The 25645-nt window shown below is 41.1% G+C and overlaps 1 protein-coding gene across 9 annotated transcripts in view; it reads left to right on the plus strand.

Moving 5' to 3' along the window:
• CCSER1 (coiled-coil serine rich protein 1) overlaps positions 1-25645 on the plus strand; it is a 1130035-nt gene that overhangs the window by 716707 nt on the left and 387683 nt on the right. Inside the window, exons 10-11 of one of the 9 annotated variants that reach the window (XM_075929600.1) lie at positions 7823-7950; positions 9891-22506. The exons of 7 other annotated variants lie outside the window; for them this stretch is intronic. In XM_075929600.1, the coding sequence (XP_075785715.1) occupies positions 7823-7921 (99 nt within the window). In that variant the 3' untranslated portion in view covers positions 7922-7950; positions 9891-22506. Of the gene's footprint in view, positions 1-7822; positions 7951-9890; positions 22507-25645 lie in introns of those variants that run through there. One more of the 9 variants, XM_075929601.1, reaches the window with a different exon arrangement.

The raw sequence follows: 25645 nt of genomic DNA on the forward strand, positions 1-25645 counted from the left end.
GGTTAAAAGGTACTTTTGCCTGGCCTGAGCTTTGATGAGCTGTAGAAGTGAGCCAAAGTCTCTCGAAGCCAGTGTGATTGGTTTGAATTCAGGGAGTCCTGGATCTAACCATACCTTACTTTAGTGCCTCTGTTTTTCATGACTGAATATTTCCTGTGCTGCAACTGAATACATGCATTTTTGTGGGTATGGCGTAAAGGTAGGAAGGAATCAAAGAAATTCAGAATGTAAGAAACAACCCAGATGAAGAGCGTTAATTAGTTACAGAGTGCATGTAAGGTGGCTAAGTAAGATTAATTTAGATCCTCCCTTTTGTCTGCAATGTAACATGTGGATATCACCACTGTAATATGTTAACATAATTATAGCTAGAGTCTGACAATTTAAAATGACCAACAGGCCTGCTTTCTTTGAAGGGAAATTATGGTTTGGCAATCCTTCGTTGCTAGCAGACTTTTGAGGGACATATATATTCTATTCCTTTTCCTTTTTCTACTGTTCAGCACTCTGGGAATTTCTAAATAGAAACCTCTACGTAAAGGCAGTATAAAATAAAAGAAAGATGGCTTAGCTGTCAATTGGAAGGTATGATGACAGTGTAGCTTCTGATTTTTTTTCTTGCTTTAGCTGTGGTGTCCAATGCTTAGTTCAACTTCCATATCAGTTAAACAGTGCAGTTCAGCTTGCCAAAAGAAAAAAAAAATCAGTCATTCATAATGAGGTACAGTAGCACTGCTCTCATTTGCTCACAATGACCACTTTACTACCTCCCCAAATGGGAAGTAAAATACTGTCAAGATTGTGTATGTCTGTGTGCACACATGTGCGTGAGAGAGCGCACTCTTGGGCAATTAAAGGAAAACAGGTTGGAATGCAAAAACGGTTGCACAATAATCCGCTTTCATTATACTGCAAATTGACAAGAGACCTCAACCATCCGTTTGCAGTAAATGTGATCTGCGTTATAAGGGCCAGAAGTGAGAGTCATATGAAAACAAATTCAGAATCTCTCAGAAAGGTTTGTGGCACCATGGATTTTGTGATGTGGGAAATCGCTAAATAAATGATGAATATGTCTTAAATAATCAATGCCGATTTAACCTCCTTCACCTACTTTTGACTGCACTGGCTTATTTTATTATGAGCTCAAAAAATAACATGTATGTCAGTTGGGTTATTAGAACAGGATGGAAAATTAACAGTTATAGTCAAGAAGCAATGCAGCCAATTACAAGATTATATTAAATTGTAGGACAAATTCTTCTGATTATGTCCAATATATAAATAGATTCTTCAAAGTAATATACATACTCATCCTCTAAATATTTTATAACCTATGTCACTGCAAACATCACCTGGATGAAAATATTTTTGAATGAAGAACCAAATATACATAGAGAAGCTATCAGTTTCTATTGCTAAAGGAATTCAAACAGTAATGCTATTTTGCTATCGTGATCTGGTGGTTTGGATTAAGAAGGAAGTTGTTAAGTACTTTATTTTATTCCCTTTGAAATAGGAGTCCTTAATCTCCCTCACGTGTCTCCCTCTGCTCACACTGAACTGATGTTGATAATACAACAGGATTTTTTATTGTATTTTATTTGTTATTTTAGTGAAGATAAAATTAACTATGGGCCTGTTCCAAGCCCTGTAAAGTCATTTGCTCCTCTGGACTTTGGATTTCGCCTTATGCTTCTATTAGTGGTGATATTAAACCAGGATGATCTTAATCATGATGTACTCTTTATTATTGCCAGTGTGTGCCAATATTTTCTTTGTACAGTAACTATAAACACAAATTGCCTTTTTTTAACCTTTTGACTAACAGCGGCATTGTGTGTACACATCCCTAAATAGATTCTTTCTCTCTACTGTAGTTCTGTAATCTAGGCCAAATTATTCCCTCCCAAAGACATAATAATCACTGGGAGTGGTTTCCAAGCAAAACTCACCTGAAGGAGTTTCTTGCTCTTCTTGTCCTCTGGGAGGAAGATCGGAAGGGGAGGGGAGAGAAGAAAGAACCAATTCCAAAGAATGTTGATCATGTTAAATTTACAGATGAATTGCAGCTCTGCTGTTTATTTCTGTAACCTGGTTTTCAAGGGTATTTTTTGGAAGAATGATCCTCTTAAATCTCCAGGAGGTTATCGTGTTCTTCTATTTTTATATGTTACCTTTCTTGATGTCTGTTTTTTGTCCATTTATCCTTTTGTCACAGAGACTATCTGGTTTGGACTATATATGTGGCAGAAGGGTATTTTGCTGGCACGTGAGGGCATATTTCATGTAGGTGGATATTCAGGTGGATGAGCCCCTGATGTGATGTGATGTGATGTGGTTAGGTCCTGTGCTGGTATCGCTTGTATAGGTATGTGATCAGATTTGGCAATGGGGTTTGTTGCACGGATAAGTTCCTGGATTAGTGTTTTTGTGGTCTGGTGTGTGGCTGCTGGTATTTGCTTCAGGTTGAGAGGTTGTCTATAGACAATGATTGACCTGTCTCCCAAGGTCTGTGAGAGTAAGCGGTTGTTTTCCAGGATAAGTTGTAGATTGTCAATGGAGGGATTCAAGCTGGGGGCTGTAAGTGATGACCAGTGGTGTTCTTTTGTTTTCCCTGTTGAGCCTGTCCTATAGTAGGTGACTTCTGGGTACTTGACTTGCTCTGTCAGGCTATGTCTGTACTACAGAGTTTTTCCAAGATATCGGAATAAGGGCTCTTCTGAAAGAGGAGGTTTTTCCTACATTTGGCCCCATATAGAAAAGCCTCTTCTGAAAAAAGAACCAGAAAGAAGTATGCAAATTGCCTCAATCTGTTTCTTTACTTCCACAGGGGGGGCATTTTAGCTTTAAGAATTCTTGATAAAGATCTTGTGGGTGAATCTGTATCTGGGGCATCTGAGGAAGTGGTTTTAACCCACAAAAGCTTGTGCCCAAATAAATCTGTTAGTCTTTAAGGTGCCAGAGGACTCATTGTTTTTGCAGATACAGACTACTGATAACATGGCTACCCATCTGAGACTTGGTATTTAAAGAAACTGAAGTAGGTGTTTAACTGAGATAAAGGAATAACTATATGTTATTTTTACAAATAAATTTACACTGTACTTATGTATACTGGTACTGCAGCTGGTCACAAGGAAAAAAACTCTATTAATCTGAGAGATAGGAAATGGCTTCCAGATAGAAACCAAAACCAAGCTGCTAATTGTATTGGGGCTTACTAAAGGCAATTTGGCACCACTGTTTAATGGGTTTCAGTACTACAGGTTGAAACTCTCTTAACCCAGACTCTCTGGTTTGGCAACATCCGTGGTCTGGAAGGAACACAGATGTTCCATGACCAGAAAGTTTCACTGCAGGACTCGCGCCTGGGAGCCCTGCAGGCTGGCAGGGCAGCAGGACTTCCCAGCAGGGCAGCAGGGGCTGCCTGGTGTGGCAGTGAGATCCCGGCATGCAGAGGCGGTGGGGCTTCCTGGTAGGGTAGCGGGGGCTAGCAGGACAGCGGGGCCAGTGGAGGGAGGGGGGGAGCTGGGAGGGCAGCAGTCGGGCCAGGGCTGGAGGGGGCTGGTGGAAAAGATCAATCCTGGTCTGGCAAAATCCCTCATTGTGGACCAGTCAGGTCCCGAGGGTGCAGGACCAGGGAGCTCCAACCTGTGCTCTAACTGTTTTGTTCATCTGTAGCTCTTTCAGGTTGCCCACTGGAGATTTGGGTAAAATCTGGAGCTTTAAATGTGGCTTTAAATGTATTAAATCTTTTAGTAAAAGCTTTTAAAAATGTACATGGTAAAAAGATAATTGTGATGCCACAAGTCTGCTACGAGAAATAACAGAATCTGTGTGGGTTTTAAGTGTAAATCTTCTGTATCTAAATTGTCAGTGTAATATTCCTTGAGTTAATTTATTAATTGTGAGAATATATGCATTTGTAAGACTGTACATCTTTTGCTGTCTCTCTTCTGTGTTATTTTCCTTTCTGTGGTTTTGGGAAATATGTTGGTGAGATTTTTGGGTAATAAACAAAGTGTATTAAAACTTTCCTGATATTGCACTTACCAAAGGTGTAAAAAGGCGTTGGAGATACATGAAACTGTGAGATCTTCAGCTGAACTTGAGCTAAACTGGTTTATAACAGCAACATATGTAGCCAAATAGACGTAACTACACATTGCAAATTAAGTTACAAAGCAAAAGGATTGAATTTTTGTTTTTAAATCTGTAATTTGGCATCTGTAATTTAGATCTGCATTTAGCATCATCCTATTACGACATTGTGAGTGCTTTTTTCTCTTATGTTCTTAGAATGTTGCTTAATAACCTTAAATGTTTAAAAGGCCTTACGATGTATTTCTCCAACACTTGGCATCATAGTCATCCTACTCTCTTAAAACTTTCTCTTGATTTAATTCCTATTTGCTACTGATATTCCTTAATTTTAAAAGGAAATGATTTGCACCTCACTTACTCATAGATAGCACAATCAAACAATGAGTAGTCTTATGGCACCTTAGGCTATGTCTATACAGCAACGTTATTTCAGAATAATTGACATTTTTTCAAAATAACATAGTCCACCTCTACACACAAGCAGTTATTTCGACATAATGTCAAAATAATGTCGAGCTGGAGGACTTCTTACTCCAACTTCTGTAACCCTCATGTTACGAGAACTAAGGGAAGTCAGAGGAAAAGTGCTCTAACTCGGACTTCCTGCTGTGCAGACAGTGCCAAAGCTGAAATAAGCCATTTTTACTTAAACTACGCAATTGACATAGCTCAAGTTGCATAGCTTATTTCAGCTTTAGCCCTGCTGTGTAGATGTGTCCTTAGAGACTAACAAAAATATACATAGAATCATGAGCTTTTGTGGGTAAAACCCACTTTATCTGATGAGCTGGAGTGGAAATAACAGAATCAAGAGAAATTGTAGATTATTTCAGATGCTTTAAACCTGGGCTAACTCTTAATTTACAACCCCATTTGTTATGAAGGTCTGAACTAGGACTTAGGATTTATTTGTTATTTAAACCTTTTCATACTGCTGATTCATAACTGGAGACATGAGCCTTGGTCTCTCTCCATAGCTAGCCCATCCTTTTCATCCATAATTCAGCACTGTTTGCTATCCCTGCTGCCTGAGGGAAACCAGATAATGGAAAAGAAAGGATGTTGCAAGACAAGATCATGGTGCGTATTAGTTAGTCAAAACAAATCATGCCACGATCTACTCTGATATACATGTTTAGATCTTATAAATAAAATATACAGGAAGGTTAAAAAGTTGGATCTTAATTACTGTTGCAGTTTTAGGGCAATTATTTTAAATAGAGCACTGCTCTTTGGTTCATGTATTTTCAGTCTTCTTCCTTCTCACCAGCCCTGCAGCTATACATATCTTCTCCTTGTTTCCACCCAACCTGAAATAAAGTGTAGCTTATACCCATAAGTTCATTTGGTTGTCATTTTATACTATGATTATTAGAATATAAATCACTAGAAGACTAACTCAATGTGCTGGACAGCTTATTTCTCAGATTAAAAAGATATATTAGAACTGAAAAGGGACAGAAAATGGCAAAAAAAAAAAAAACAATTAGGGTTAAGGAATAGCTTCCATATGTGGATAAATTAAAAAAACTGGGGTTTTCAGTTTGGGAGAGTATTGGCTAAGGGTGAGGGATATGGTAAAATCCTGAATGGTATGGAGAAAGTGAGTTAGGACACATGCCAGAACCAGATATCATCCTATGAAAATAATAGGCACAGCAGGTTTAAAAACAAAAAAACAAAAGGAAGTATTTCTTCACATTATGCACAGATAACCAGTGGAACTCATTGCGAGGGGATTATGTTAAGGCCAAAAGTATAACTGGATTTAAAAAGAATTGGATAAATTCATGGGTGATGGGTCCATCAATGGCTATTAGCCAAGATGATCAGTGATGCAATCCCATGCTCTGGCTATCCTGAGCCTCTAGCTTCCAGGACCTGGGAGTGATTGACTGGGTGAATCATATGATAATTGCCATGTTCTGCTCATTCCTTCTGAAGCATCTAGCTTTGGCCACTGTCAGAAAACAGGATAGTGGGCTAGATGGACTGTTGGTTTGAGCCTGTATGGCAGTTCTTTCATGTTCTTCTGAGTTAGGTCTAACTACATTTGTGCAAGCAATATCTTACGGTACTGGGTTGAATGGAGAAATTAGGGGTATTCTGTCCTTTATACTGGATAAGTATTATCAAGATGTGGCTTGCAGACTGTACAGGAGTTTGTGGGAATTACCTGGCAAATCATTGTAATGGAGTCATGGTTGTAGAACATGAGTGATATAGCATCCTATTAGTCTAGATTGTGCCTCGATATATGACAGTGCACCTCTGTTTGTACTTTTCCATATAAAGCATGTAGATGTATGATAGTTTCACTATTGTAGTGAAACTTGTTATTTTCAGCAGTTGAGGGTTGTTGGGTTTTTTTTTTTTTTGTCTTGTGCTATTTTTGATCCTAAGAGAAGATTTTTATCTCTGTATATATTTTACTCTGAATGGGAAGGAGGCAGAAGGATATACGTGTGTGTGTGTGTGTGTGTGTGTGTGTGTGTGTGTGTGTGTGTGTGTGTGTGTGTATATACTGACCCTGTTGGTGATAAAACTGAAACTTTAAGCACTAAAAACACAGATTTATATCAGCTTTAACTGAAGGAGTAACTAGATTAGTGGTCTCATTGCTGTGCCCTGTCCACTGGAGGAGACACGGTTCACCTATCCAGAGTGTTACGCTTGTCAGAGGAAGCCCATCTCGAGTATTTAATGTATGCAAGTGTTAAAATCTCCATATCAATTACCACCTGGCAATGTCCCCAAAGGGGTTTTCAGGAGGAACTGAATGTGGAACTTTTTTGTTTTTACCAAACGAATTGCCTCCCCTGAATTCAATCCATACTGATAACCCACAACCATTGGACTGTTAGAGTGTTGTGTACCCACTTAGGGTACGTCTACACAGCAACATTATTTCAAAATAACTAGCATTATTCTGAAATAACTTAGTCCACATCTACACAGCAGGCAGTCATTTTGAAATAATGTTGAAATACTGTCAAGCTGGAGGACTTCTTACTCCGACTCCTGTAACCCTCATGTTATGAGGAGTAAGGGAAGTCAGAAGAAGAGTGCTCTATTTTTAAATAAGTGCTGCATAGACGCTCCCAATTTCAAAATAAGATATTTCGAAATAAGCTACTCAATTGTGTAGCTTATTTCAAGTTAAGCCCTATTGTGTAGATGCACCTTTACAGAAGATAAAATCACAACTAAGGAGGCTAATTTTACCTTTTTTAGCAACGCTGAGTTAATGCTAGCAGCAATATTTTGTTTCTACCCGATTTTCGGAAGCTGGCTTCTGTCTTTTTCTGTAAATAATGGCAGAGTTACAACACCTTTTTCGTAACATATTTCTTGGTGTTGATTGATAACCATGAATTTTTTTACAGATCAATAAAAGGAACAGATGTATGATACAACTATGCTGTTTCTTCATATTTTAAATGTATTTTTCTCTTATTGTGCTTTATTATATCTAAGGAACTCTTATAAAAATTTGACTATAAAATTTCCTTCATGATTTTCAAAACATCCTGTTGCCTTCCTTTTCCATCTTACTTTCCTCTTTGCCCTGTGGATTTCACAGGTATCACAATTCTAAGGTACTCAAGTACAATAGTATATAAAGTACTGAACAGTTCATCACTCTTAGGTTCTGCAATTTTTACATGGAGGCTCTTTAAAAAGTTACAGTATTTCTTACTTCTTCATCCTGCAGAACTTGTTATTGCAGACAATACTCTACCTGCACTGGCCATCTCTCTTTCTGCTCCTTGCAACTCTCCATGATTGGAGGTCACGCTTCCGCTTGTGCTGAGCACCTGTTTGGAAATCTTCATCTTCTGAGTAAAGTTTTTTTCTTCAAATCCTTTTTATTTTTGTTTGAGACTTGCTATTTTAGAACGTTTTATATGAAGTCTGCAATTGAACTATATTTTCAATGTATTGTAAGTGCATTTTAATCTCTTATAAACAGATTTGCCAACTAGTTTAGAAAAAAAAATTAACTAGGCATAATTTAGTACTAATCGTGTGGCCTCTGCATTTAAAACATTTTTAGAATTCCCCTTCTGTCACTCAAACACATTTTAAAGTGAGAATGAAAATCAGGACACATTATGAATTTTGGGTTCTAATACTTATTGTGCTGTTGATACCAAGCCATCTATATGCCAAAGGGTCATAACATATCCACCTTTTTCCTGGCATTGTGCAGAAGATATACTTAGTGATAAACTTTTAAAAAAAGAAATGGGAAAAATCATGAAGCGAAACTACCTGGGAGTATTGTTCCATTACATAGATTGACATTTGCCACATATAGAAGGTGAAAAGAAGTCACTAAAGTGAGGTTTATTTCAGATTTCTATCAGGGCATTACAAGCAAATACACACTCATTTTAAGAAAATGTATTTGATAACTTCTCTTTAAGGGAGATGCTCAATTGAGCGCTCATTATCTAGTTTGTGGTTTTTACATTAGGGTCTCCATCATGATGCTGGATGTTCTTTAGTAAAGTGCCAATGGGAGACAGAGGAACTCTGCAGCTCACAAGTGTGGCTAACACCTAGTAGAGAGGCTGGCATTGACCAAGCAGGAAATGGGGAGGAGGGCATTTAGAGGAAGAGGTTGGGTGGCTGCTGCATCCCACTGCTGGAGTCCAAGAGTGCAGCTCTGCAGGAGTGCACTACTGGGCTGCACTCCCAGCCCCTGCTGCCAGCTGTGGGGTTGCGCTCCTGGCCTCCAGCCACGGGGCTTCTCAGCCACCCTGTCTCATCCCCTGCTTGATCAGTGCCAACCCCTCTGCTGCCACTGCCTGCCAACCAAGGACTGGGGATGCAGACTTGGGAAGAGGCAGGGTAGCTGCAGAGCCAGGAGCACAGCCCTTCAGGGCTCAACAGCCACCCTGCCTCTTCCTCAAGTGTCCATCTCCCCGCCCCCTAGAGCTATAGCACTACAAATGAGCTACTTGTGGCACACCATACTTTCTTGAGGGAAGAGTTGCTGAGCACAGGGCCTGGCTTTTCTCCATGAGTATTCTTGACTGGGGATGTCAGAAGGTAGATGTTGCCAGCCTATGGAAGTTCAGACTATAGAGCTGTATTCTTAAACTTTTTAAGACTGAGGAACACCAAACAAAGAAACACCAAGGAATTTTTGTTGAGAAAAAGAAAAAAAAAAAGAGGCTGGGAAAAAGTTATTCACCAAAAAAAAGGGAGTCAGGGGGAAAGTTATTGTGGAAAAAAAAAGTCGCCTGCCCCTTTAAGGGTGGCCATTTTGAACTCTGTTGTTCTCCATGGCACACCTCCGACTGCCTCACAGTTTAAGAAACACTGCTATAGAGGTTGAATATGTATTGGGGAAAAAATTAGAGAACTACCTACTATCCAATAGAGTCCCATTTGAGCTTCCAAGAATATCATCATGTGGCATGCGGGTTAAATGTAACAATCCCCTACACTTGAAACTTCAGAATTAGGGATAGGTTAAAAGGATTTATTCAGTTCATTCTTCTGACCTCTTTCTAGTATAAATCCAACACGTTAGCTTCCCTAATTATGCTTGACTTAATTGTAATGCCTCTTAAAATTATCAGGATGAGCAGTAATACTTGTAGGGATTTGTATGTTATTTTGTTTATTGCTGTCTTGAAAGTATGCTTATTGTTAACATGGTAAGTATCTGCAGAGCCGTAATGAACATTTTTGGTTTATTTTATTTGTTATCAATGCATTCATCTTTTTAATTTTTAAGATTTCATTTCATTTCTTTTCTTTTTTTAAAGGCCCCGTGGAATTCTCCATGTACTGCCGGCTCAGTATACAAACCAATCAGCATCTCATTGGTTACAAAATTATTAAATTAAAAACAGCATCTGGACACTCTGCACTTACGGATTTTATTAAATATTAATGAATATAAAATGAGCTTCATTTTACCAGTACTTCCCAGGTTTACCTAACTTGTCAAAATACTACTGTTTCATAAGCTTTGGATTATCAAATTTTTTTTAAAATTGACAGTATCTGCATTATCAAATTTACCAGTAAATTATCAAGTTATTCACTGTCTAAAATAAAATGTTTGTGTACAACTATATAATTAAGAAGTATTAGTCCATTGACCAGTGAATCTCTGAAATTAGAGAACATTTTTTTAAAGTCCATAGCCTTATGAAAATGAACTATTATTTTGGATAGTTTTTGCAGTAGTAATAGCTATCCATCATTAGGGAACCAAAGAGCAACTCCTTTAAATGCATGATGTATTAAGTAAATATGCATTTTCTTGTATAAATAATGGATTGTAATCTTCAGGCCAAATTCTGCCTACATTATTATGTAGTGGATTTCCCTGGGCATAAGAAAGATCAGAATTTATCCACTAGTATTTTAAGGATATAACTAGCCATATACTTCCACTTGTGTGGACGTCTGTGGAATCATTGTTGAATTGTGCAACTAAAGCAGATGAACAAACCATAAACTGTATTCAATGGCTATAGTTAAGTTTAAGTGATAATATAGAAATGTATTTGCCTATGTAGAGAGCAGGTGACTTTTTGTAACCACGCTAAAAAAGGACAGTACACTAGGTAAATTCCAGTTTATGCCTTTTCCTGGAGTATGGCCTTTTTAACCAAAGAAATCAACAATAAGGTAACAAAGTTCAAGTTGAACCTTCACCACAAGCTTGGCTGCTCCTCAGTTTCCTGACCTAGGGCTGTCTGGATTTACCATAACTTGGATCCCGTTTCTCTTCCCCCTTCCCTTTCCCCTTCTCCCCCGAGCAATTCCTATCTCCTTAATAACCAGGTTGGACATCAGCAAATTCTTAATCTTTTTCCATTAGGAACATCACCTGTGGATAACTATTATCATTTCTGTTTTCATAGTGATTGGGGACCCAGTCATAAACCAAGACCCCAGATTACAGCATTTGCCTGTGCTAATTTGATTATATAGGCAAATACTGTCATCTTATCACAATACCATTACAATGTCTATAGAATGTATAATGAGAATGTTAATTGAACATCAGCTATTGCTTAGCCTCTGGAATCCTCAAGTTGAAAAAGATGGTATTTTACACTTAGATGAAAACAAATTACCTTTTGGTTCTAAAGATGCCTGAAATGAGTAAATCAAACAAACAAAAAAACCATTTTCCAAAATAACATGAAACTTTATACTATCTGTTGTCTTAAGTCATCTGACTTGTATATATGGTCGCTGAAATTTTAGTGCCAGTATGTATCACTTCTTATTGTTTCTATCAGCTTTTTTTCTGATCTCTAGACTCTCATGATAATCTTTTAGGCCTGGGTTTTGCTCCAGAATCTGTTGTTCACACAGATCCCTCTACCCAAGTGGAGACCAATGGAATTATCAATTTTTGTATACAGTGAGTTATTTCTCTCCCTCTTTCTCTCATGTTCATGTGCATATCCATGGGATTAATTCAGTTTCCAAGTTCTTAGTTTTTACAATACTTGTCTTTATAATGCATAGTTCTGGAGAAGCACAGCACTTTATTAGAATCAAGATATAAATGGTGAAATCCTGGCCCCCTCGAAGTTAGTGGTCAAACACTGAGTTCACCGAGGCCAATATTTCACACCAAAATATTATTCTTTTAAATTATTAAATTAGTCCCACCCATATTTTTCCATTGTTATATATTTGGGCCAGCACTAAATTGTCAGTGAAACATTTGAAGATAAATGGGAGTAATACATAAAAGTTAAGCTACCTTATTTTGCTTGAAGAACCAAATATACAGTTAATCAAAACAATTGAGTTGATCCCTTAGATATTGTCACTTCTTTCTTGAACTTCACTTTCTCCTTTGCTGTTGTCACTTGTTTTCTCATTCATATTTCCTGTTCTAGTTTGAGACTTCTCTTCATAATTATCATGGGAATATAATTATTGCAGCTGTACACCCTTTTAATTTGTCATATTTTTTTCTTACTTGCCATCATTAACAAGCCACAAACACTACCTCGCACAGAAGAAGACTAGAAAAAGGAAAGAGCATTGTTCGTTGTAGTGATTTGGAATTAGGTGTTGTGTTCTGCCTTTAGGCAGTAAGTAGAACTTCGGAGTGGAAATACGCGTAAATCAACAAATACAATAAAAGTGAAGAAGATTTTTTAAAATAACCCATTTTAAATGTGGGGTTTAAATAATTTAAAAAATGTTGGAATATATAGTTTCATTTTTACTTATGTGCCTCTAAAGTTGGATATTGCAAGGAAGAACTTCCAATAAAAGATTTTATTTAAGGACAACAAAACCATTTTCCATGTTGAACTATTATTTCCAAAACTATTACTGTGGCTCAGGGGAGACGGAACATTATCTTTCTGGATGTTGTTATAATGCAAAGCTTGGAGCAACACTTCAGCCTTGATGGGGTAATGAGCACAAGTACCATATCTTCAATCCCATCGAGAAGTGAGCCCACTCTTCCAATACATTTTATCTTTTATCGTTAGATTTTATCATTTGATTTTTAATGCCAGTTTTCCCTAATTTCATACCAGAGTATAAACCAATAAGCAACTATTCATGTTTGTGTTTTTCCCAGATGTCTTCTCTTCAGCTTATGTGCAAAACAAAGCTATTCTGCAAAAAACATGGCTGAAATGAGTAGCATTCCAACTTCTAAGATCCATAATCAGATAACTTCAACTAAGTCAGAGGAACAATAAACAACAGCAAATTAAACAGTAGATAGAAACTTCTCAAAACTCTTTGAATCTTAATTCACACAAATTCAATGTAAACTGCTTTTAACAAAAGAACAAATAGATTTGTGCCTTTCTTCAGACTTGCTTTGATTCAGTAATTGTCAATACAAACATAAATTCTGGTATTTCATTCCACATTAGATTCTCTGCTAATCATTACAGAGGATTAAGAAATAAAACGTTTTGATATACTAGGAAAATTTAATTATTATAGAAACATAAAGCAATATACAAATTCATCATTGCTGTAAAAATTAGCTGTTCTGAGTACAGATGAACTCATTTTCTCCGGTACCGGGGACACTTACCTTTAAAACACACATACAAGCATCATGATAACCTTAACTTATTTTAATAATGAGCAAAGCTGTAACATTCTGACCACTGATGATAAGCAATATAGCCAGGAGAAATCATTTGTACTTGCAAGAAGCTAACACATTCAATACGTGTGTCTGGGATATTTTATTTGCATCACGTTTTCACATTTTATTCTTTATTCTTTATAAATCTTCTTCTCCCATCTTCTGGGTCTGTCAGGGACACCAAATTATTTTAATTTATAATTTGGTGCCATCTGTTTTCTGGACATTTTAAATGAAAAACGTTTTCAAACTTATGTGCATACCACCATTTACCAGCTCAAAAAAGGAGCAAATGAAAAATGGGTCATAGAACTGTAGTCTGCTCTAAGTGCAAAAATTAAGAGCTTGGAAAACCAGTAAGGAAAAAGTACCCTGCGTCATGCTCTTGCTCTCTGTGGGAGAGGGAGCTGAGGCTTAACTGTTAAGAAAATGAAAGTAAAAGGAAAGCCCTGTAATACATGATGAATGTTGCGGAGTGCCTAGCTGTCATCCATTGGGTGTCTTTTTTCTTGAATGTCAGTGAATTTGAAGGGGTGGCCAGTATTATAGACTAAGATCCAAATCAACACCTTTAAGGACAGACAGGTGTGGATACAGTTTTTGGAGAGGGAGGCAGCAGAGAGAGGTACATTCTAGCTGGGAAACATGGATAGTGTGTGATAGGTGAGGTGGCATTTTTTTAATCTGTCCCTTTTTGTTTACTAGGTAGAAGTCTAGTAACATGCAAACAGGGTCCGTAGAGACCTGCTATGGAATTCCTTCTCTCATTGTTAGAGATGTAAGGTAATGGCTCTGGATCTGAAATTGAGAGAAAAAAATTAGGTCCAAGGTTTGGTTTAAATCCGTATCCATCCAACATGTACCTAGTTTAAAAAGGGATCCGTTTTCATAATTGTTTTTGCTGTTTTATCAGTGAGGAATGCCACAACTGGACATTGTTTATAGCCAAGGATATTGTATTGGAAAATGTCCTGGTGCAAACAAACTGCATTAGATCCATACACCAGTGGTTTAAATTGAATCGACAGAAAGGGACAATATATAAAATAGTCCAAAAGAAAATCCTTGTTTTCTGGTTTTCTACTTTGTACTCCAGGAGGTGCCAAGGTGTTTGGAGGAAGCATGATGCTAGCTTGTCTGGGAGACAGTTGCTGCTCCCATGAATCCCAAGCTTCTCTGCCTCCTTTGTTACTATTTCTCCCTCTTTACACATTGGCTACAGCAACTGGGACCTGTCTTTCCATCATGAATATTTCTTACAGCTGAGCCGAAGTAGGGCCAGTTGTGCCTCCTGAAGGCAGATTGGTTTTGTAGACAAACAATTCTTTCAGGCTTGTCTACACTGCAGGCTTCTTGTGCAAAAAGCTATTCACAGAAGAGATCTTCCGCAAAAACTACTTGCGTGAGAGAGCGTCCACACTGCAAAAGCTCATCAAAAAAGCGATGCGCTTTTGTGTAAGAGAGCATCCAGATTGCATGGATGCTCTTTCAAAAGAAAGCACTGATTGCTATCCACAGAATGGCCAACAGGATACCTGTGCTTTTTCCTTTTTCCTGTTTTTGCGCAAAACCCCCCTGTTGCCCATCCACACACACTTTTTTGGACAAGAGCTCTTGTGCAAAAAGGAGTTATTCCTCATAGAAAGAAGAATACCTATACTGCAAAAAGCCTGTTCTGTCGATTGACTGTAAATTTACTTGTGCAAAAACATGCTTGAGGTGTGAACGCTCCACAGGTTTTTGCGCAAAAACCCTGTAATGTAGACGTAGCCTGAGAGTAATGCACCTGGGCCAGTTTTCTTACAAGTAGAGCTGCAGGTTTGTCATGGTGTGAAAAAAGTCACAGATAGACAAATAGGAAAAAAATTACATTAGCTATTTTTCTGTCACTCAACTTGCAGTTGCAACTCCTGGGGCTCATATTGTGTGGACTAGGACACTTTGCTCTGTGTTGCAATCCACCCACGGTTTGACCCACCCAACCTGCACTAATGAGCGAGGGGATGGCCACTCCAGAGGGTGCTGCATGTGTTGGGTTGTAGGTATGTTATGTATAAATTGCATCAAGATTAAATTAAGGGAAATATAAAATTGTGCTTTTATTCTACTAGAAATCTGAATGTTTTGGGTAAGGTAATTCTAAATTATGAAGAGTCAGGGACCTGAGGTTTAGTTGGATCTGGCAATAAATAGCTCAGTAAGTACCCTGGCTTCTGCTCAAAGTACTGATTATTCCACAGCCATATTTGCCATGTTAATTCTGCTGTCAACCTCTGTGATCACCATCCAGGTGTTCCAGAAATTTTAAATATGCTCTACTGCACCATAAAAATCTGTGACTGCTTTCGTAGTCTGGTGATTTACATGGACAGAACAGCAATTACATAAATAATACATTTTCAGTTTTGTTGCTGAGTTACATTTTAGGAGCATAATATTAAACAATGGCAGTAAAATGTCATTTTATTTTTCTGGCTTTTATAAGAAAACAAACATTCCCATTCTGAACATTTATATGATCTCCAAACACACACACACACAAAATGCACTTGGCAAAGAACCTGGTTGTGTGAGACTCTTTGATGCCAAACAGCCGACTAATAGAAAAATAATATGGATTTAAGGAATATATCCTTTACCATCATGTAAGTGGTTAATGTGCATAGATATGTGAAATGAGATTGGAACTTTAATCATAAATGAAAAGGTTAACAATAGTGTGTTAGTCAAGCTATAGTGTTCAGAGAGAAGCACCTCAGTGACTTTGGGCAAAATGTATGACTTGCCAAAAGAAGAGTTTTGTGTATAGAGCAGTTTAGTAAATCCTTCATGAATGGTGTCACCTTGTTTTTGTTAATCGCCTGGATCTTGCAGTTCTCTTTTCCCCTTATCCCTCCCCCTTAAGGCAAAATTCTTATGATCACTCTTCCACAACATTTCCATTGACTTCATTGGGAACTTTGCCAGACTATGGGTCAGATAAAACTTTTGCTGCTACTATCTAGAATCATACTCAGTGACATATAACCAACACATTAAGTAGTTGTCATATTAACATGCAAGTTTTGTGATGGCATCTATTGTCTGCAGTTTTGACAGTCCATTTTCATTCTTCCTTTCTTTTAGTTTTCAATTGCTGCTTTATTTGTTTCTCTTTCTGCAAAAGAGGAGATGGTAAAAATGCAAAATTATTATTAACAAGGAGTCCTGTGGCATCTTAAAGGCTAACAAATTTATTTGGGCATAAGCTTTCATGGGTCAAAACACTTTGTCAAATGCAGTATATGGTAATCCTGGTATACAGTACAGAATGAAAATGCTGGCAGCATATGTGTGTTGTCTGGCACCTTAGAGTGATTTGCTCTCTAAGGAGAATTTCTACTGTACTCATATAAAATCCTATACCTTATTCCTAACATTCCTTATATTAGATCCATGAAATAATCACTCACTATTTAGGAACCCAATGGGGGAGAGGCACAATAGCATAGCCAAAATCATTAACTGAATGCTTTTGTGTAGTATGAGTTTAGGTTTGGCTTCCCAAAAATAGGCATTCATTTCCTGACTGGTTTCCACTCTCCTCTGGCAGCATTTTCCAAGTGTCACTTGCAATATCTTAATTCTTCAGCAGACATTTGGAGCTATGTTTATTAATACAAGAAAGCTGGCATCCAGGCTGTCATGAATTTTCAGTTTGTTGATGGTTAAAAATTTATTCATAGAATGGGCAGGGAGAATTTGAATAACAATATGGAATTTGAATGTGAATAGAATATATGATGAATAGCAATATGAATTTGCTAGGATCAAGATAAAAATCCACAAGACCCAATGCATAGTCAAAGCCCAACTGGTATAAGCCAATGCATTGGGAGAGCTTCAATGACTGAAGTTGTGTTACAGTTGTTTACCACAATGGTGAATTTTAGCCCATTGTTTTAAAAATACAACTACTTAGTCTCCTCAGTTAGCTCTAAAATACTGGACAGCATCCACTTTTCACTCTGAATTTATTTTATGTATTAGTTCGTGGTAGTCATTGCAATTCTAAAAATTAATCCATCATTTTGGTGAATATTGTCGGTCTTACAGGCAAATCATATAGTTATTACATGCACAGGTTGTTTCTGTTTTAGTACTAAGAGAAAGTACTTGGGTAGGTGAACATAGGAGCCTTTTATAACTACCTTAAGTACGAGGGGGAAAGGCCTTAACTGCCTTTCTTCACTCTTAAATGCTATTATTTCTCCATCCTTGCTGCCACTCTTGCATCCCTTGTTGCCAATTTTGCAAGTAGGTCTTCTTGTTCAGATTCTTTGATGCTTTGTTAGTGGTAGGATTTATGTTCTTATTCATTAGTTGCCTCTGATATTGTTCCTTTTCTCTTCTACTTTTATTTTGAAGTATGGTTTTTATTCTTTCTCTCCTCCCCCCTCCCCCCGCCCTCACAGTCCCATTTGGCTCATAATTTTCTTCTATTTCCTATAATACCATTTTTATCACTCGCAGAACATCCTTTCCAAATGTAAAAATAACAGGAACTAGAAAATCAAGGATTTCTTTTAATTACTATTTTTCAAGGTCTTGTTTCTATTTTTATCCTTGTTTGGGTTCATGGGGAAAGGGGGAAATTTAAAGATATTTAAAATAAATTATCCTTACAAAATGGTCCTTTAGAGTTGAGTAGAAACATAGAAATGTAGGCCTGGTCCAGTTCCCTGCATAGAGGAAGGAATAAGCATTACCTAGGCATTCCAATTAGGGATGTGAACGACTAGTCGCTTCTCCAGTCTTTGTTGCCTCTATCAGAAAGAGGCAGTAAGCCGGGGAAAGACAAGGGGTTGCTTCAAAGCGGCAGAACCAGATGGAGCCTGGGGCCAGACCCTGGGCTCTGCACAGTGCTGTCGCTTTGAAACACCTTATGCAGCCCGGGGCCAGCTGGGGAGTCGGCGTTTCAAAGTGACAGTTCTGCATGGAGCCCCAGGTCTCTCACTTTGAAATGCCATGTGCAACCTGGGGACTCCCAGCCTGGGCTTCATGTGTCATTTCAAAGTAGCAGTTGTGTGTGGAGCCCAGGGTCTCCATGAAGAGCCTCAGAGTCCCCTGCTGGCCCCGTGCTCTTTGCAGTGTTTTCGCCTTTGAAGTATAGGAACAGCCCTGGTGCTATTGCTACATTTCAAAGGCGGAGGCGCCCTTATTGACTAATCAGATAGTTGAAGCAGATTGCATCAAATATTCAATTTGCCAATTAATCTAAATTTAACTTCCCTAACCCCAATACCCCTGGTGTTTGTCTAACAAGTTCTTGAAAATCCTCCAGTGGCTGAGACACAACAGTCTCCCTAGAGAATTTGTTCCAGTTCTTAACTACCCTTACAGTTAAGAAGCCTTCTCAAATATGTAATGTGAATTTCCTTGCTGTAATTTAACTTCATTACTAGTCCTATACTATTAATGACTTAAGAGAAGAATTTATCCTCCTCCTCTTTAAAACAAACTTTTACATACTTAAAGACTATTCCATCACCTCTCAGTGTTCTCTAAATTAAACCAATCTAATGTTTTTGAATTTTTCTTCATAGGTCATGTTTTCTAGACCTTTAATCGGTTTTGTTCTTCTCTGTCTCCACTTTGTCCACATTTTTCCTGAAATTTTGTGCCCAGAAGTAGACACAATATTCCCCTTAAAGCTTATTGCTGCTTTGTAGAGTAGAAGAATTACTTGTTTTTTGCATAAATCACTCCTGCTAATATATACTAGACTGATGGGCTCCACCTAAACCAAAATAGAACCAGATTGCTGGCACTTAGTTTAAAAACTGCTCTACAACCTTTTTAATGTTAAGGGCTGGGGGAAAGCTGACAGGGAACACACGGATCGGACAGAGACATCTCTTAGGTGAGGTTTTATTAATAGAGATTCTCTATTTTCTTGTAAGGAAGAGAGGATGGAAGAGGATAAAATATGGGTAGAATCAGATGAGAAGGAATCAAATGAAAAAGAGTCTAACACATGAAGAAATGGCAGACAGATAAATAGTAACAAATTTTTAAAGAGCTTATACACAAATGCTAGAAGTCTAATAAGATGGGTGAACTAGAGTGTCTCGTATTAAAGAAAGATATTGATATAATATGCATCAGAGAAACTTAATGGAAGGAGGACAGTCAATGGGACACAGTTATACCAGGGTACAAAATAAAGCGAAGGGACAGAACAGATTGTGCTGGTGGGGGAGTAGTACTATATGTGAAAGAAAATGTAGAATCAAATGAAGTAAAAATCTTTAATGACCAAACTGCTCCATAGAATTTCTATGGATAGTAATTCCATGCTCTAATAATAATATAGCAGTAGGGATATAATATCGACCACCTGACAAGGACAGTGTTAGTAACTATGATAGGCTAAGGGAGATTAGAGAAGCTATCAAAACAAAACAAAAAAACCCTCAATAATAGTGGGGGATTTCAACTATCCCCATATTAGCTGGGTACATGTTGCCTCAGGACAGGATGCAGAGATAAAGTTTCTTTATAACTTAAATGACTGATTCTTAGAGCAGCTGGTTCTGGAATTCACAGGGTGAGAGGTAATTCTTGATTTAGTCCTAAGTGGAGCACAGAATCTGGTCCAAGAGGTAAAGATAACTGGACCCCTTGAAAATAGTGACGGTGGTGTAATAAAATTTAACATCCCTGTGGTGGGAAAAACACCTCAGCAGCCCAACACTGTGGCATTTCATTTTAGAAAAGGAACACGTAAAAATGAGGAGGTTAGTTAAACAGAAATTAAAAGGCACAGTGACAAAAGTAAAATCCCAGCAAACTGCATACAAACTTTTCAAAGACACTACAATAAGAGGCCCAAATTAAATGTATATCCCAAACTAAAAACACAGTAAGGGAACCAAAAAAATGCTACCGTGATTTAACCAAGTAAAAAAAGCATTGAGAGATGAAAAGGCATTGTTTAAAAAGTGGAAGTTAAATCCTAGTGAGAAAAAGGAACATAAACTCTGTCAAATTAAGGCTATGTCTAGACTATAGGCTTCTTTTGGAAGGTTTTTTTGAAAGAGATCTTCCAAAAAAACTTCTTCCGAAAAAGAGCGTCCCCACACAAAAGCGTATTGAAAAAACAAAACGCTTTTTTAAAAGAGAGAATCCAGACTTGTTGGATGCTCTCTTGCATAAAAGGACACCCAGAACCACAACAGCCAGGGCTTTAGATCACCAGTTGCTTCTGAATGCTGGTGCCAGAGCCTTGCAGAGACAGGTGCTTAAATAGACCTCCCTGGGCAGCCGTTTCTCTGCTTCTGCTGCGTGCTTTCTACCTCTTTGAGGGACAGCAAAGCTCTTGCAGGCCTGCTGTGGTTTCCCTGTTCTTTTTCGGATGCCACAGCTTTTTCCTTTGTGCCATGGAGCCAGAGTTGCCCCTGGACATACGATGGCCCCACACAGCCATACTGCAGTTTTTGCAGCACTTTGCGCCAGCTGCTCTCCTGGTCCTGCACGAGCTGGCCCTCAAGCTCATATTGGAGACCCTCTCCCTGGGAGCTACTTTATACTCCCTGGGAGTATAACTTCTGGCAACTGCATCCCACTGTGGAGAGGAGTTTTTGGAGGCTCAACACCAGTTCGGACTGGTGGGACCAGCTGGTCATGGAGTGGTGGGACATCCAGCAGTGGCTCTAAAACTTTCTCATGCAGAAGGCCACCTTTTTGGAGCTAAGTGCCTGGCTCACCCCCACCCTCTGGAGATGCAACGCCCACCTGTGGCCTGCCATCCCCTTGGAGAAGCGGGTTGCAATTGCCCTCTGGAAGCTCGCCACCCCTGACAGCTACCGGTCGGTGGGCAACCAGTTTGGTGTGGGGAACTCCACCGTTGGGGCCCTCCTCATGGAGGTAAGGCACTCTCGGGCTGTAGTCCCTGAAGGGGGTAGTCCTATTAAAGTGGGACCCTCAGGAAAGGATGGTTTGAGGCTGTGGGGGAGCGAGTGAGGGTGCGAGTGAGGAAGGAAGCCCCATCCCCGGGGGGTTGTGCTGACCTGACCTCACACAGTCCTGCTGCTGGGGGAGTGGCCTCATAGGGGTGGCTCCTGGGGTGTTTGAGGGGGGAGGGGATGGGAGGGGGCTGGGCACCTCCCAAGGGCTCAGGCACTCCCTCCCTCATTCTCTGTATTGTGTGTTTGTCTCATTCTGCAGGTTGTGAGGGCCATCAACTCGATCCTGCTGTGGAGGGTCATCCATCTGGGAGACCTGGATTCTGATCGTGGCTGGATTTGCTGCGTTGGGGTTCCATAGGTGGCAGAGCCATAGATGGGACTCATATCCTTATCCATGCACCAGACGGTCGAGCAGCCCTGTACATAAATTGGAAGGGCTACTTTTAAATGGTGCTGCAGGCCTTAGTTGACCACCATGGACACTTCATGGACATTTTTCTTGGGTGGTCGAACAGGGCACACAATGCCCAAGTGTTCAGAAACTCGAACCTGTACCGCAAGCTGGAGGCTAGCACATTTTGCCATTTCCAGGACTTTGCCGTTGGGGATGTGGAGATGCCACGGGGACGTGCCCTACCTCCTCATGCTGTGGCTTATGAAGCCATACACCAGCCATTGGACCCCACCAGTGTCTAATTCAATGCCCACCTAAACCAGGATCCAGATCGAGTGTGCCTTTGGCCACCTCAAGACATGTTTCCAGTTCCTGCTGACCCGCTTGGATGTGGGGGAGCACAACTTCCCCGAGATGGTTGTGGCATGTTGTGTCCTACACAGCATCGTGGAGAGGAAGGGGGAGGCCTTCCTCGCAGGGTGGAGGGCTGACACCGGCAGTGAGGGGTGAGCATTTGAGCAGACAAGTAGAGCTGCCATCCATCAGGCCCATCAGGTGGGGGTGCGCACCTGGGAGGCCTTGAGGGGGTGATTCTCTGAAGGACCCCAGTAACTCTCCCCAGGGCCTCCCCAAAAGGGGCCCCTGGTTTGCAGCCCTATCCCTTTCCCACCATAATCCCTCCCTTTGTCCTTTCCCTGACCTCTCAATAAACACACCTGTTTGGTTTTGAACAAAACTAAGTCTGTATTGATGTAACATTAAGAAAAAGGGGGAGGTGGGGTCATAACTTGGAGTGGGAGGGAGGCTCAGCGCTGTGAGGAGCGTGGGGTGCAGCTCGATATGCCACCTCGGGTGTGGGGACATTGTCGGAGTTGGGGTTGAGTGGGTCAGGGGAGCACATAGGGATAGATAGGAGGAGAGGGCTGGAGCGAGGCCAGGAGGAGGGGGCATGGGAATTGCTAGGGGAGGGGGCAGGCGGAGGGGGAATGGGCATTGCAGAGGGGGCAGGAGGGTGGAAGTCAGGAGTAGTGGCATGAGGCGCGACATGATGGCACTCATGTTGTCACACCGCGGCATCAGCTGGTCCCATGCACAGTTCCACCACTCCAAGTCCTCGCGGACTTTGTGAGCCAGGGTCTGCTGCATGTCGCACAGGATGCTGATGTGCTGGCAGGACCCTGGCACGCCTTCAGGTGGCTGCAGTAGTGTGGCTCGGCCCTTAGTCCTGCAGACACTGTGCATGAGGCTGTGCCCTCCTCTGTGAGCAGTGACCAACAGTCCATGGTCCAGAGGGCGGGGATGTCCCGGGAGCAAGGCCATGTTTGTCTTGCACAGTGGGCCATGCCTCACAGGGGCTCCAGTGTGCCTAGAGGACCATGCTGCCCACTTCCCACCTCCTCCCTTTGGCCCATGGACAAGCAGGCAAGGGAAGTGCCCGGTCACAGTGGGATCCCCTTGTGGGTGGCAACGGACCCAGGAGCAGCCTGGCCCTCCCTGGTGTCTGCATACACAGGTGCGGCTTGCAGTGCTGTCTACGGGAGCAGCTGCTGCCTCGAACGTGCTGTCTACGGGAGCAGCATGCCCGCGTGCTGCATGCAGCACTCCTCGGTCTGTGTGGGGTCGTGCCTGTGCCCTTGTGGCTAGCCTGCTTCCAGCTGGGGCACCCCTCCCCCCATCGCAGGATGTATGTGGCTTCCCCTGAGCCTGCCAGTAGCATCCCACCCATGCTCAGGGGCTGCCTGCTGTGTCTGCGTACCACACACTAACGCTGCATGTGGTTGCACATGCACAGACCGCGGCCCAATGTCCATCCTGAGCAGCCCAATTGACACTCGCCTCCCGACTCCTGTGCTCCCGCCTCCTCCACCCCATGTGTGTGACAAAATGAGACCACTCAACTGAAGATCCCTCCCAGGCGTCCAAGGAGGCTTGGGAGATGACCTGGCTCACTGGCACTGGCTCGAGGGAGAGTATCACAGTGTCTGTCTCCTCCCCCTCCTCCTCCATCTGGCCCTGATCCTCCTGCTCCTCCTCCACTGAGACCTCCGGCTGGGTGATGACCAGAGTCCATGAGGATGTTTCCCCACCCTCCAGGATCTGGTTCAGCTTGTCAAATTAGGGGAAGGTGTGGGGTCCTGCCCTTGAGCACAAGCTGCTCTCTGTGGCCTGGACATGTCCTTGGTGGAGCTCCTTCACCTTACTCTGGACCTGTTCCAAAGTCCGAGGTGGGTGTCTGCTCTCGGTCAGGCACTTGGCCATCCAGCCAGGTGGGCCTGGTGGGAGAGGAAGGGGGGTGGAGCAGTGATGTACATGGCCAGGGTGCGGGGCCATGTACGTCACCGCCCCTCCTTCCTCCTCCCACCGTGGCACTGAGTGGTGAGCCCCTCAGCCGGGCCACCACAGGGGGGGGGGGAGGCGGTGATGTAGACAGCCCCGCCTCCTGGCCATGTACGTCACCGCCCGCCCCCCTCCCTCGCGGCAGCCCGGCTGAGCAGACAGCACACAGCCAAGCGCCATGGCGGGGGGGAAGGGGAAGGAAAAGGGGGGCGGGAGAGACAGAGAGGAGAGAGAGGCAGGAGGAGGAGAAGAAGAGAAAGGGAGAGTGAAAGGCAGGAGGGGGAGAAGAGAAAGAAAGAGACAGAGAGAGAGGCTGGAGGCAGAGGAGAGCTGAGAGAGAGGGGGGGAGGCAGTAGGAAGAGAGAGAGACAGAGAGAGCTCAGGAGAGAAGACCTGAAAATCCCATTTTATGATGGGCTAATTGGCTAGTATAATAATAAAAGCCAAAAAGTGTTTGAAGAACGGCTAGCCAAAAACTCAAAAAGTAAAAGCAAAATGTTTTTAAGTACATCAGAAGCTGGAAGACTGCTAAACAACCAGTAGGGCCTCTAGACTATCGAGATGCCAAAGGAGCACTCAAAGACAATAATGTCATTGTGGAGAAACTAAATGAATTCTCTGCGTTGATCTTCACAGCTGGATGTTAGGGAGATTTCCAATCCTGGACCAATCATTGTAGGTGACAAATTGGAGGAATTGTCCCAGATTAAAGTGTCATTAGAGGACGTTTTGGAACAAAGTGATGAAAGAGTAACAAGTCACTGGGATCAGATGGCAGTCACCCAAGAGTTCTGAAAGAACTCAAATGTGAAATTGTGGAAATTCTAACTGGTTTGTAACCTATTCTTTAAATTAGTTGATCAGAAGATAGCTAATATGACGCCAATATTTAAAAAGGGCTCTAGCGGTGATCCTGGCAATTACAGACAGGTAATTGAAACTGTAGTAAAGAATAAAATTGTCAGAGACATAGATGGACATAATTTGTTGGGGAGAAGTCAACATGGTTTCTGAAAAGAGAAATTGTTGGAAATAATCCAGGACACTCTGGATGCAGGTGAAAACAAGCGGAGGATTTATTATACACCAGCTGATGGAGTGACACGCAGGGGTTACCCTGGTGAACACTGGTTAATTAACACAATACAATAGGTTATATAGTCAGTAGGTGGACAGAGGAAAAATGATTTGATAGGTCTTGCAGCAAGACGAAATGAGCACATAAGCCAATAGAACTACTAAAGATTACATAATTTCTCCGCCCATTGCAAAGTAACAACTCATTAATTAATATACTGTTCAAGTGCCAAAACATGTCAGCAAAACAGTAATAACATTTTAGTATGCATAAATGATGATGTTTCTATAGCAGGAGGGTATGGCCTTGAGTTGGTGCAGCGCTTGGCTCTCAGGCTCATTATCTAGGAGTGAAGTAAGACAGTTAAGCACATTTTATTAATGTTATCTTGAGCAAAGTGTGTTACGTTACTAACTGGGGTCCTGTCCGAGTGTCTTAGAATGTGGTGCCCAGGGTCATCTTACTGTCTGCAGCTCTTATCCTGACTGTGGTGTTCCCAGGCCTAATCCCAGGATGGAGTCATGCTGTTTAGAGGCCTACTAGCACATTTAGGGCTACCTCAGTTTACCCTACAGTAATCATGCCGCCTTAGTCTACTAGAGTTTTTTGAGAGGCGTCAACAAGCATGTGGAAAAGGGGGATCCAGTAGATACAGTGTACTT

The sequence above is a fragment of the Pelodiscus sinensis genome, chromosome 5 (assembly GCF_049634645.1).
Source record: "Pelodiscus sinensis isolate JC-2024 chromosome 5, ASM4963464v1, whole genome shotgun sequence".
NCBI classification, from domain to species: Eukaryota; Metazoa; Chordata; order Testudines; family Trionychidae; genus Pelodiscus; species Pelodiscus sinensis.